At 46.1% G+C, this 14,775-nt stretch overlaps 1 protein-coding gene across 1 annotated transcript in view; it reads right to left on the reverse strand.

Moving 5' to 3' along the window:
* NNT (nicotinamide nucleotide transhydrogenase) overlaps positions 1 to 14,775 on the reverse strand; it is a 97,023-nt gene that overhangs the window by 71,070 nt on the left and 11,178 nt on the right. Inside the window, 1 exon segment of the mRNA XM_015424482.1 lies at positions 10,735 to 10,937. Within this exon segment, the coding sequence (XP_015279968.1) occupies positions 10,735 to 10,885 (151 nt within the window). The 5' untranslated portion in view covers positions 10,886 to 10,937.

Consider the following 14,775-nt stretch of genomic DNA (forward strand, 5'->3'; position numbering starts at 1 on the left):
CTGTTCTTCTTTTAAAAATATGTGTTGCTTTAATCTAACTGATAATGGTCAGAGCATTGAACATCATCTGGAAGAGCTTGAAAATCTCACTGGTCATATTCGGCAAGATGTGGGATTTGACGGTCTCTGGGATTGGTTCAAAGGCTGGCTTCCTAATTTGGGATGGTTCCAGCAACTGATTGTCTATGGGGTGACCGGATTCATATTATTATGTTGCTTTCTGCAATGCATTCCTTCGTTACTTCAACTATTCAGCTCTCTTTGTCGCCCTCCACAGCAAGCTTACCCACTCAAGGTGGCTGTAGCCTGATCTCATGCTGATTCAGAAGACGAATGGCCTGTGGGCCTGGAGGATGGCATTCCTCTCTTACCTGCACATTAATTAAAACAAAAAAGGGTGGCATGTGGGGTCGGAACGGAAATCCTGGAGGCATGCCCGGGGTCAAAGTTCAGGCTTCCCAAGTCAAAGTTTACATTCCCACAGAGACACTCTGCCGGGAGAATTGGCAAGCAGGAAACAAGGTTTTCTGAGTTTGCATAAGACTGCTAAATTCCTCTTATAACAATGAATTACTGAGAGCATACAAGCTTTTGCAACATTCAAAGATTATCTTGCCTGTAAAGGAACATTCTGTGAACTACACTGTATTTTTCAAGCTTATAAAGTCTTTTGCTCTGTTGTAACAAATGTACGAATGAATGAGCTTACTTTTCTTTCTGTTAATAAAAATGCTGCTGAGAGACAGCCTGTCAGAAGAACAGGGAGATGAACAGGGACAGTTGTGGTACAGAGAGAGAGACAGACAGAGCTGATCTGCAGCTTCAAAGAAATCAGTGTGTTGTGTGATTCTTGAACACCCTATCTAAAGTCTTCACTCCTTGAAGAGGTAGCTTTAAATTTGCTAGGCTTCCCATAGAGATATCATAAAACAATGACAAGTGTAAACTGAACTAGCCTCCTGCCTTCTTCAAACACCACCTGGGGATGCATCACAGAATTGGCCTCCACTGTTGATCAGGAGGGCCAGTTGCTTCCACAGTGCAAATGGTTCTCGCTTGAGAGAACCAAAATACATCACATTTATGGTTCTCAAAGGAGCTCACAGCAAGTGGTTCATGGCCAAACAGGACCTTGAACTGTAGTTTTCCCTGGTCGAGGTACGCCACTATGCTCACCATACAACTCTAAGCAGCTGCAAATGGAGAGCTGAGGAAAATGTGCAGGGGGCAGAGGGAGAAGGATGAAACAAGGAAGCCAAGATCCACAGGCAAGCAACACAGGCAGTTGCTAATCAGGCCTGGGACTCACTTCTCTTGGGGAAGGAAAAGTCTGGCCTAGGAACCAGACACCCGGACTGCTACATGAAGTCACCTTCTTCTGACAAGAACAGAATCAGACCACTGGTTGGTCAGCCATGCTGGTCTGAAGCAGCAGAACAAATTTAGAGTCCAATAGCACCTTTAAGACCAACAAAGGCTTATTCAAGGTACGAGCTTTAGTGTGCATGCACACTTTATCAAATGCATTAAAATGGCAGGCAAGGTTCAAACTTAAAGGTTCTCTGGCTATAAGTTTGAACCTTGCCTGCCATTCCAGTGTATTTGAAAAAGTGTGCCAGGCACACGAAAGCTCATACCTTTAATAAACCTTTGTTGGTCTTAAAGGTGCCCCTGGACTCTAAATTTGTTAGCACACTGGTCTGTTTAGGAAAGCAGCAACTCTCTAGGGTCTCAGGCAGTGTTCCCTCTAAGCTGAGTTAGTGTGAGCTAGCTCACAGTTTTTCAGCCTCTGGCTCACACATTTCTGTGTCAGCTCAGGAAGGAGGGCTCCAGAGCAAACTAATTTATGCAGCAGCCGAATCACTCGCTCACAACTTTAATGCCAGTGGCTCACAAAGCGGAATTTTTGCTCACAAGCAGGGCTATTTTTGGGCAGGAACGCACAGGAACGGAGTTCCGGCTGGCTTCCAAGTTGGCCACACCCAGCAAGAAGGAATGCATTAGCATAATAGGCCACACCCAACAGCAGAAACGCATTAGGATTGGCTACATTAGGGGTGTGTGGCCTAACATGCAAAGGAGTTCCTGTTACAAAAAAGCCCTGGGTTTTGACAACAAACAAGGTAAACAGAATAAGAAGCAAAAGGTGGGTGTGGCTGGATGAGCACACTTCTGGTAACATGGGGGTGTGGCCAAATATGCTAATGAGTTTCTGCTATTGTGTATGACCTATTATGCTAATGAGTTCCTGCTGGGCTTTTTCTACAAAAAAAGCCCTGCTCACAAGACTCCACAGCTTGGAGGGAACATTGGTCTCAGGTTAAAAAAAAGGTCCCACCCAACCTCTTCTACCTGAGGTCCTTTAACAGGAGAGCCCATGGATTCCACCTGGGACCATCTGCACATGTATCACTTTATTATTTTATTTATTTTTTAAAAATTATATCCCATCTTTCTGCCCTTAGGCCGCTAACAAATTATAACATACATAATAAAATCACATCTTAAAAGCCATTAAAACCAACAAGAAATGCATCATTAAAACCAGAGCTGAAATACATTCAAAAAACATAAAAGCAACGATTAAACATTGGGAAGGAAGGGAGTACCACTGAAGGAACACTAAGCGAAATGAAAAAGTATTCACACCCAATGGTGGAAGAGGGCAACAGAAGGGGGCAGATGTGTCTCCCTGGGGAGAGAGCTCCAAAATTTAAGTGGCATGCACTGGCACTGAGCTATGGCTTCTTATCAATTAGCAGCATGCATCTCTGTATGTATACCAAAACTTTAAGCAAAAACAGTCGTTTGGGGAGAGCACAGTGCTCAAATCCGTAGTGCTGGGGGGGGGGGGGGGGGAAGAAAAGGGGAGGTATAATACGTAAGACTAAAAAGGGAATTGGGCACAAAGCGGTGGTGTGGGGGGGGGGGGGAGGGGGAAGAAAAGAGGAGGTATAATACGTAAGACTGAAAAGGGAATCTGCCATTTCTATAGATGGTTCTCATCTATGGACTACTTCCAGTGGCAACCATTTTTAATCTTAAGCATTCCATTTATTTGTCACCAAGGCAGACCAGAAGGTTTGACAGATCACTGTCAACTCCAATGTTCTCAGTCAAAAGGACCTCAGTCATAACACAGTGGAAAGGATTTTTTAAAAAAAGCAAAACCATGTTAAGTTCTCAATTTCTTCTACAAATGGCTTGCTAAAATTGAAGTCTTAATTCAACGTGCTACCATCAGCTGAAACATGATCAATAAACTTCTAAACACCGAACTAAAGCTGGCTTTTCTAACCAAGCCGAGCATGATAAATATGACACAACAGCCATAGATTGCATTATTGTATGGTTATTGTGGGCTTGGTCTTTGGTGGCCACAGATAAACGAGCCACCACTAGCACTGGGATACGGTTCCTTGCTCCGAGAAAAATATAACACACGTCATACATGAAGCTGCCTTACACTGGCAGTTGCTCTCCAGGGTCTCAGGTGGAGGTTTGTCACATCATCTGCCACCCAGTACTTTCAATTGGAAATGCCAGGAATTGAACCTAGAACCTTCTGCGTGCAAAGCAGAGGCTCTTCCATTGAGCCAGGGCCCCTCCCCCTACAAGACAGCATCATCAGGAGCTGTGCCCACTATGTCCTCCCATCTTATCTTGTATTATTATATTTTTATGCTTGGTAGTTTACTGGAGAAACAAAGACTATTTTCCTTCCGTCTTACACAAATAAACTGCTCTGCCCTGTAGCTTCCCAGCCCTTCCTTTTAGAAACTTCTGGCCTCTGCGGTGTCATTAAACAATGGTGCATATGCAAACACACAAGGACTGTCGTAAGCAAATATTTTGGATAGACAGCTTCTTTGTGTTGCTGGCATAGGGGGGGAATTGGGTTAAGGCTGGGAGATTATGCAATATGGGACAAGGAGCAGAGAGAAAAAATGGAACAGAAACAATGCTAGAATTAAGGCCGGGAGGACAAGCTTATTCAGGATGCAGCTTTATTTCCATACTTCGCTACAAAAGAAAACTGTCAGACTGCCAGTTGCAAAAAAGGGCCTATTATATGAAGTATACGCCACTTAAGTAAATCATTTACACTATTCCGGTCTAAGTAAAACATGTTTTAGTGGCCAGATTAACCAAATATTGTGTCACTGGTGAGAAAATATGAAGTATCCTCAGGAAACTTTTGATACTGTCCATGGGGTTTTCTTGGCAAAAATACTGGAGTGGGTTGCCATTTCCTTCTCCAGTGGATCACACTTGGTCTGAGTTCTCTGCTGTGGCCTGGCGTGATCTGGTCCATGGGGTCGCGAAGAGTCGGACTCGACTGTGCGACTGAACAACAGGAAACTTTATTTAAATTTTTTTAAAGCTTTTCTTGGGGACTCAACAGCAACCTTGATTTGAAATCAATCCACTCTGCCACCAATTTCTGCCTACAATCTATTTCGCCCAGACTTTTCACTGAGCTAAATCTTAGTCATGCCGAGCCATCCTTCTGCCACTTGCCCGTGTGCCAAACTACACAGAAAACTGTCTGCAAACATACCCAGCACAAATATAAACATGCCTTGCTGTGATTCAACACAGAAAAATCTTGCCCATTTTACTCAGGCTCTTGAATGTCAGGACTCTTTAAGGAAAAAAACAGAATTTCCTGTACAGAGCAGAGGCCCTCCCACAACACAAACTATTACTATAGCTACAAAAAACACTTGATTGCAAAATGCAGACGACGCACAAGTGTAAACTTGGGGTAGCAGAGTGCTCTGCAACATTTCATATTGCAGAAAATATACTATTTTGTTCAATTCTCCTCCCCATTTTTTTTTAAAAAAACACTTCCCAGAAGAAAACTAACTTATGGGGGAAAACTGAGCCTCATCAGCCTATCCCCTGTTGTGCAGGGAATTTTACATCCTGCAATCCTGCTTCAAAGAGGGCTCGTGGTAAATCTGTTCTGTTTTGCTTTAAGACACAGCAAAGCACGGAACAAAAAACCGTCACCCTTCACCAGCAGTCTGCGATTGTACTGTTCTTTCCACCACCTCATTCTATAGCAAGAAGAGATCCAAGCACAGCAATTAATGATTATGTGTTTTGCTAGGACTCCATAATGGTCTACTGTGCAAACCAGGGCTTCCAGTATCCCAAGCCCTACATGTCTGAAAGCAGTTCCCCCAGGCAAGAGTGTCAGGTAACATGTGCTCAAGGCAATGTTTTTCTTTCTGGCTTCTCACCGTGAAACAGAGGCTGATTTCGCACTAGAGCTGCCTCGATGTTGCGCCGCCATTTGCCCCGATACTATTGGTCAATTTCACACCCGAAGCTGCGGGGCTGCATTTTGACTCGCGGCTTCGCCCAATTTCCCCCACAGTTTTGTGATCCTGTTTTTTGAGGATCACGAAACTGCGGAGGAAATCAGGCGAAGCCGCGGGTCAAATGCAGCCCCGCGGCTTTGGGTGTGAAATTGACCAATAGTATTGGGGCAAACGGCGGCGCAACATCGAGGCAGCTCTAGTGCTAAATCAGCCAGAGAGGATGTAATGGGTTCAGTTCACTGAGCCAAGGATCTGACTTTGGCAAGCAAGAAAAGAATGGGGAAAAGCATCATGGCAAAAAATTGGGCAGGCAACAAAAAATGAGATATGGCATCACTGTAACCAGAGGAAACATTCAAGTCATTGATTAGAGCAAGCCAATTAAATTTGTTTGTTTATTTATTCATTCATTCGATTTATACCCCACCCTCCCCACTGAGCCAGGCTCAGGCATTTTGAAGGCATTTTGAAGGCATTTAGAACCCAGAAACCTTATTTTTGGACTGCTTTGTATTTAAAACAACAAAAATTAGCTTTTATACAGTGAGTGTGCACGGCATAATTTCAGTTGAAGTCAATTCATTTGCTTACTTTACTTTAAGCTCCACAAGGCTAGAACAAACTGAGGGAAGGCAGTGGGGAAAACTGAAGAGAGTTATCGTCCCCTTGTCAGAGATGTTTGCCCTTCATGTTTTTATTGAGTTATAATCTTGTACAGTCATAGAAAAAGCAAACAGTCAGCTGGTGTAGCTGTACCAGCAAAATGGCTTTCCCAGTTTTGGAACACTGTTTTCCAGCGAACTCATACAGGGAAAAGCTGTGTTTCCTGTGGAGCTCCTAGGATAGCATACCAATAAAATACATAATTGCAAATGCTCTAGGCTGGAACAGTTATAAACACAGAGGCCTTCAGGCTGTACCTTGTGAATTACAAGCAAGCAGAAAGCTTGGATAGCCAGTGGCTGAACACTGTATTGAAGCGTACCACAGCAAAGCTCCCAAGACTTACTCCAATTCAAGCATGCTATGGTTAGAAGTCCACTGTTCTTAAGCACTACACACCACTTTCAGGTTTGTCAGATGGATGAAATGAAACCTCAGTAAGAATAAATATATATTCAGCAGAGGAAAAGATATACTCAGAAGGTTATATGCTAAATTTATCTTGCATGTTTTTGCAGAGAATTGTTTGAAGCTATACTGCTTGCGTTTTACAGCTGCTGGATTCACTCATCACAAATTCTCCTCTCTGCTCTTTATATACTTCTGTTGCCTAGGGTTTCATTTCATGCATCTCATTAAGTGGGCTCAATTCCACGAAAGCTTATGCTTCAATAAATGTTAAGTCTTCAAGGCATCACAAGATACCTTTTCATTTTTTCTGGAAAACTAACATGACTCTCCCTTTTGAAGCAGCCAGTGAAATGTCAGAGTGAGCACTGTATTTACATGCATACCCACTCAAATTTGGAGAGTTTTCTCTGGTATATCTTGAACACACTAACATTTGTACATACCTTTTGACCAGATAACACTTCAACATACTGCACATTATGAGCGGCGTGAACCCAATAAGTGATACTAGTTGCGTGCCCAGAGGACTTTGTACCTTATAGACAATCAAACCTGAAATCAGGGGAAATGTCAGATTGACGAAGAATGGCAGAGATGCACAGGGGGAGGTAATGAGTAGTTGTATTCCCCTTTTTACAGGCTGGCCTACATCTGATATTAGCTACAGCATCCTGTCTAACTGAAAGGTATATAGTAGTGTTCTTTGCAATGGGAGCTACAAAGAAAATCAGACAGGAGTACTGAATAAGACAGATGAATTTTACAGGTGATCCCTTCGAGAGCTGCAGTGGTCTTCAATGAGTAGGGACCTTCGGGGAGGGGGTCACAAAGCCCCTGTTTTCTTTCGGGGGTTTTGCTGCTTTTTGGAAGGATATGCTGCTACTGCGCACGCAGAACAAGGGCACTCTGCAGTAGGACGGTGAGATGAGATGGCTCAACAGTGGATTCATTTTTTAGCACAGGTAGATTCAGAGACTCCCTCCCCTCAGAAACTTTCCCTTACCTTCTCCCTCTCATCCCAGCCCAGCCTCCCTCTATCGAAAAATGTTTTGCACATGCCCTCCCCGTGATGTCATAACTACGGGTCCTCTGCTTCCTGTCACATGCTTGCAGGATGGTGGGCCCCACTGTTGCCTGAGGACTAAAGGTGGGTCCTGGGTCAGGAAACGGTGAACACGACTGGTCTAGTATGCATTTGTGAAACTGCACAGAGGCAGCAGCGGAGGCTGAAAGAGACCCCACCTACTGGGCAAAAGGCAACAGCTGCTCCAGGATAGGGCGGGGCACCACACGAGGAGAGAACAGCAGCCTGATGGGCCCAGCAGGAGTGGGGGCACGCCTGCAGGGCAGTCTCCCTCCCACCAGGAAGCAGCTGAACAGAGCAGCAGAGGTAGGAGGTTTGCCAGCCCAGGGCATTCACTGGGGGCGGGGTGGGGGGTAGCAAGGGCCATTGGCTAACCCTATGCAAACTCAGCTGGGACTGGGTAAGGCAAGGAAGGGATTAAGAGAGAAACAAGGCTCAGAGAAAGAGGGGAGACAGGGAAGGAGAGGAAAGTGAGCTAGCTGGGAAAGGCGAGGAGGTGTCAAGAAGGAAGGAAGAGGAACCTAAAGGAGGGGCCTGGGACAAGATAAGGCTACCAGACTTGGGCGGGCCTGGCAGAACTGTTCCCAGGCAGGTGCACAGCTCAGCCCATTGCTGTTTTGAAGAGACAGAAGTGGGTGGGTGAAGGGAACGGTGCTTGTGAGGAAGCCTGTGTAGACTTTACTGATTCCAACAGAGATGCTTAAGGAGTACCACTGCATCTGGTGGATCTCTGCTGCCCAGGGCAGTTATTTATGTTGTCCCGTTGCCCCGAACGGGGCGAGGGACACACACACACAATATGCTGCTGTGAAATGTCAGTTTGTAATGGTGGATGGCTAAACTCATAAAGAGTGACTTTATTTAAAGCAATGATTGGGTTAGTTATTTAAGGCAATGGTTGGGTAAGTTAGCCACTTATGGCAATGGCTGGGTAAATTAGCTATTTGCAGCGTTCTGTGCGCCTTGGTGTTTAGTCATGCCGGCCACATAAACATGGAAACATCTTCGGACAGCGCTGACTCTTCGGCTTTGAAACAGAGATTTATTTTATTATTTATTTATTATTAAATTTATACCCCGCCCTTCCCTGTGGGTAGCACCGCAACCCTAGAGTCGGATTCGACTAGCTTTCGAGCAAGGGAACCTTTACCTTTTACCCAACTATGCAGACCAGTAAAAAATAAAGAAGTCAGATAGAGCATGCTTCATGAGCTTGCGCCTTTACAGAGTTAACCTAAGCTATAAGATGAACACAAAGTGCACAGCCCCACTGATCTATCTGGATCAGCTCCTCTGCACAAAGTATTTGCTAGCCGGCTGAAGTACTTTGCCAACTTTCCCTTCTCCAATTAGACACAGAAGAGCCGGAGCAATAGGTTCAGCAAGCTGCTCACCAGGGAAGTCTTGTCCCTTGCTTTGGGCAGAAGGTTACCTGAAAGTGCAGGTAACTAATCAGGGCTTTTCCAAGAGACAAGTATGTGCCTTCAAACATAACTCTATCAATCACCACCCAAATGCCTGTGGTTATAACATGCAGAGTGTATTAGAGAAAAGTTGTTGTATATCACAAGGACCCTAAGTGCGCTGCAGTTCAACCCCTGGCAGGACCCCTGCCGCTGAAGGCTGGACCATCAAGCATCAGGGTACAGGACAGAACTCACTCTCAGGCCGACTGCATCTCAAAATGAGAGTCTTTACTCTTCCCCCATAAGAAAGAACGGCAGGCCCTTATTTTTGTGCAGAAAGATACACTCTAAACCAAGGGTCCTCAACATGGTGCCCGTGTTTTTGGAAAGTGGGTGGAGCCAGGTGGGGCTGATCTGAATGGCTGTGCATATTTTTAAACACATTTCAGTGGTAGCTGCCACCAGAGTGTGGGTTTTATTCCCCCTTTTACTCCTCTTTCCAGTATTGTTTTTTTTTTTAATTACCCTTCTCTCTTGCACATTTGCTTCCTGGCTCAGATCCCCATGGCAGCTATTTTGTGTTTGAGCCCACTACCTTGTGTCATTGTTCCAAAGGTGCCCAAGGGCTCAAAGAGGTTGGGGACTCTTGCACTAGACGCTGCCATCAGAATGGAGAATAAGAATACCATCATTTGCACAGTCACAAAGAAGTCCTACTATATTTAACGTGATTTGTTGCTGAGCACACTGGCTCAGGACTGCACTGCAAGCTTCCTGCTCTCTTCTGATAACTCCAACACAAACCTGTTCTTGTCTGCATAGCCCTAATCTGGATTTTGCTTCTTCCTGGGACTGCCAGAACTTGCTTTTAGATGGACACACACCCAGGGGTCTTTTCGTAGAAAAAGAGCTGCAGGAGCTCATTAGCATACGGTATGCTAATGAGCTGCTAGGCTATTAGCATATGACACGCCCCCTGCCATTACCGGACATGATGTCCGAAGGGGAAGCAAAAGGGGGGGGGAGGCATCTTCAAAAGCGTCCCCTTCCTTTCCCCAGCTGGCCCGGGGGGGGGGGGGAGCGAAGAGAGAAGGGGTTTAAACTTTAAACCCCTTCTCACTAGAGTTGGGCCACAGAAGGAGGAAAGAGGGAAGGAAAGAGAGAGAGTAGAGAGAAGGAAAGAAGGAAGGAAAGAGGGAAAGAAAGAGAAGGAAAGAAGGAAGGAAAGAGGGGATACAAAGAGAGAAGGAAAGAGGGAAAGGAGGAAAAAAGAGAAGAGAAGAAGGCAGGAAAGAAAGAAAGAAAGAGAGAAGGGAAGAAGGAGGGAAAGGAGAGAAGGAAAGGTGGGAATGAAAGAAAGAGAGAAGGAAAGGAGGAAAAGAGAGGAAGGAAGGAAGAGAAGGGTCTCCAATCATCCCCATTAAGCCCCTGCCACCCCCACCCCCGCGGATCCCTTACTTATCGCTTCGGCGGGGGTAGGGGAAGCCAGCGGTGGGGCTCTCTGAGCGTCCCTCGAGCCACAGCGCTTCTGCACGGGCCCAGGGGCAAGGCTCTCCGGGCCTCCCCCGAGTGGCAGCGGTTCTGCGCAGGCTCAGGAGACCCGGGGGCAGGGATCTCGGGTCTCCCCCGAGTGGCTGCGCTTCTGTGCGGGCTCGGGGGACCCGGGGACGGGGCTCTCTGGGCCTCCCCCAATCTGCAGCGCTTCTGCGCAGGCTCGGGGGACCTGGGGGCGGGGTTTGCCGCCACGCGGGCTGCCGGAGCAGCGCTCTGGCGTGCTCCGGCCCCAAAAGACCCCTGCACACACCAATTCTGATGCATTTCTATTGCAACAGCATACCTGGTTTGACAGGGGCTTGGCACCAGAGGATCTGGTGGGTGCGGAACGTTCGTATGCACGGGGTCTTGACCGTCTTCACCTTGTGACAGATAACATTGTTGAAGAGAGGGCTGGAGCAGCTGGTGACGACAGTGCGCAAGAGGCCCGCCATGTTGCTTGGAGGTCCAGGTCACCCCCTCAGAAAGCTGCACTGCTGAGTCCTGCTGTGTAACAAAGAGACCAGAGGCAAGTTTAGCAAATTAGAGACTTAGCAAATCTAACTTAGAAAAACAGAAAGTAAAGAAGCAAGGAAAGAAAATCATAGGCAGGCCCAAGCTACGGAAACATGAGGAGAACATGACAGAGCTCTTAAGAAATAGTTAAGATGTTGGCAGGCACTGCTTCTGTTCAGGGCTCTGTGTTGTAAAGCTTGGGAAGGAAGCCACCCCAAGACCAGCACGTTAATGGGATGCTAGTAACTGGAGGGGACTAATCTTCCCTAAATTGCATCAACATTTACAAGCCAGGCATAATGTCTGAAATCTTTCTTACTCTTTGTCTCATGCACCACACTTCAACTTCAGAATACCACTTACCATTTGTAAGCAGTCCCCCCCCCTCACAATATCAGTGAGAAGAAAATGTTTACGCCAGTGTGGCATAATAAACCGAGTGTTAGACTAGGATCCTGGGAGATCCAGGTCTGAATCCTCCACTTTGATCACAGACGGTCACTGGGCAGTGTCCCCTCTACACTGAGTTAGTGTGAGCCAGCTCACAGTTTTTTAGCCTCCAGCTCACAGATTCTTGTCTCAGCTCAGGAAGGGTGGCTCCAAGCAAACTAATTTACACGGTAGCCAAATCGCTTGCTCACAACTTTAATGCTAGTAGCTCACAAAGTAGAATTTTTGCTCACAAGACTCCACGGCTTAGAGGGAGCATTGCTCACAAGGTGACCTTGGACCTGTCACATAATGTCAGCCTGACCTACCTCACAGTGTTGTTGTTCTGAGAAAATGGAGGAGGGGAAGACAATGTTCTAAGCTACTCTGGGTCCCAACTGAGGAGAGAAGAGGAATATAAATAAATTTAATGCATTTAACACTAATCATTGTAATTATTACTTTGTTGAGGAGACCGCTTTTGTTAGAACATAAGAGACGCCAATGTTGGATCAGACCAAAGGCCCATCCAGTCCAACACTCTGTGTCACACAGTGGCCAAAAATACCAGGTGCCATCAGGAGGTCCACCAGTGGGGCCAGGACATTAGAAGACCTCCCACTGTTGACCACCACCCCCCAAGCACCAAGAAGACAGAGCATCGCTTGCCCCAGAGTCCCTATCTATACCTTGTGGCCTATCTATACCTTCGTTGAAATAAACTCTCTCTTTCTATGCTTGGGTTTTTTTAAGGGCTGGTAAATATAATGGAGAGAAAAAACTCCAATAACTTGAACAATAAATCCTTTGGTATTTTGTGAATAAATTTTCACACAATCCACACTACAGGACTGGGAGAAGACTGGTCAGATTTCAAAAAGAGTCTGACAAACTCCAGGGACTTTCCTCTGTAAATAAGAAACACCAGGCCATATTTTTAGACTTTCAGCATTTTCAAAATACTCGCAGAGGGACTATTTTTAGGTAACACACAGTAACTAGATTTATTTTACTCTATATGGGTGACAAAGTTCATAATGTTCTCTAGGCTAACCCTTGACAAATTTACTTGAGTCGTCTCTTATTTCAGTGGAACTCTCAGGAGGTAAGGATCTCAGCACCCTGTGTTTCTTTCAGATGAACACCAAAGGCAGAAATAAATGAATTAACAACTACAACTTACACAGAACTGTCATATTGACAAACATCCCCATATTCAAAAATGCCACTGCTATCACCCAATGACAACATTTCAAAATATTATGATGTACTGCATTGGCCAGGATATTCTGCCAATGTTGTCAATGGGATCTGGATGTCCTTGTTACTGACAATCGGGTTAAATCCAGCTGCACATTTACAAAGTCACATGAAAACAAAGATAAGATTACTAAATACACGGCAGCCTTCAACCGTGAAGGACAGACAAGCAGGCAATAAGAAAATAACACAAATTGTGAACAGCCATTTACATCATTCCCCTCTCCTCCATTTTATCCTTACAACAATCCTGTGAAGTATTTTAGGGCTGAGAGAGCGTGACTTGCCAAAGTCACCCAGGAAGCTTCCGTGGCAGAGTGGAGATTCAAACCTGGATCTTCCAGGATCCCAGTCTGACACTCTGTCCACTATACCAGGGGTGTCAAACATATGGCCCATGGGCCGGAACCAGCCCCTGCAGGGCTCCTATTTGGCCCGGGAGCAACTGGCTCTTGTCTGCTTCCTGCATTGCAGCTCACTTTTGCCTAGCTCTCTTCTCTTTGGTGTAGTGGTTAAGTGCACGGACTCTAATCTGGGAGAACCAGTTTTGATTCCCCACTCCTCCACTTGCACCTGCTGGATGACCTTGGGCAAGCCATAGTTCTGATAAAAGCTGTCCTTGAAAGGGCAGTTCCGGAAAGAGCTCTCTCAGTCCCACCTACCTTACAGGGTGTCTGTTGTGGGGAGGGGAAGGGAAAGGAGTTTATAAGCTGCTCTGAGACTCCTTTGGGTAGTGAAGGGCGGGGTATAAATCCAATCTCTTATTCTTCTCCCGCTTCCTCCTTTGCAGAGGAGAAAAAGAAAGCCGAAGACTTCCGGTCGATGGCGGCACGCTTGCGGACCTATCTCCCGGACCTCCCGGGATAGGTCTGTGCTACAGCCGGGGGAAGGGGCCACGCAGGATCGTGGACCCCCCCAGGGCTCAGGGGAGAGTCCAGGGGCCAGGGAACTTTAAAGAGGTGGCCTCTTCAAGGGCAGAATGCCCGAGAATCGAGGCGCTTCTTTGTTCCGGTGGATCCTCCGGCCGTGGAGCCGAACGGCACAAGTAACGCTGGCCGGGGCAAGCGAAGAAGATCCAGCGTTTTAAACAAGAAAAGAACGAGGTCGGAAGACCTGCAATGAACGTGAGTCAAGATTAAGCGGTTGTTTAACTAAAGAAGCTCCCCAGACCCCTAAAAAGTTAAACGGAGAAGGCGAAGGGTGGGGGGGATGCCTCCCACGCGACGCCTGAAAACGAACTGAAATACGCAGAAAGGGGGGGGGGAGCGGAAGAAAAAGACAGTGATACCTGTCTAGAAGCACTTACCCGAAAGCCATCTAACGTTTAGGCGCATATCCAGAGACTTTCTTGCAATTCAGAAAAAGTAAACAATTGTATAAAATGGCGAGGAAGAAGGTCAAGGACAGACTTCTCAAAACAAAGGGACCAGAGAGTCCTCGGACGGAAGTGGCTAGCAAGACAGCCAAGGCTTTAGCTGAATGTATGCGCCCTCTGCTGGAGCAGCTGAATACTTTTAAAGAACAGATGGTAAAGATGACAGAAGGCATCACTGCAACTCAAACGCAGATGGGAGAAATGATCCAAGTCATGAAACAGGATGCTGAAAAAATAAAGGAGGTGACAGCAACCACGAAAAAAGTTAAAAAGAAGGTGGAAAAGCTGGAAGAGAAGACAGCATCTTTGGAAGACCAGATGCTGCAAGTACAAATGGATAAGGCCAACTTGGTTCTTCGCTTTCAGGGCATACCAGAAAAACAAGGAGAGAGCCTCAGAGAACTGATGTGTGAACTGCTAGCCCCAGCGGCAGAAATGAGCTCAGAGTTATTGTTAAGCGAAATGGATGTGGTCTATAGATCATATTCTGGATATATAAAAAAGAATAATCTGCCAGGGGAAATTGTTGTGAGATTCTCTAAGAGGCATGTGAGGGATGCAATTCTGAAAGCGGTGTCTGGAACTCCCTTGAGAGTGGGAGAAAATGTGGTCAGAACACTCAAAGACATTCCATTTGAAGTGAGGCAGCGCAGAAAGAAGTACAAGGAATTGGTGCTTTTTCTTCAGACCAACCAAATTGGATATAAATGGCTGTATCCGGAAGGAGTCACCTTCAAGATGAAAGATAAAAAGGAGATGATTGAT

This window comes from Gekko japonicus, unplaced genomic scaffold (genome assembly GCF_001447785.1).
Source record: "Gekko japonicus isolate JY-2015 unplaced genomic scaffold, Gekko_japonicus_V1.1 scaffold82, whole genome shotgun sequence".
NCBI classification, from domain to species: Eukaryota; Metazoa; Chordata; class Lepidosauria; order Squamata; family Gekkonidae; genus Gekko; species Gekko japonicus.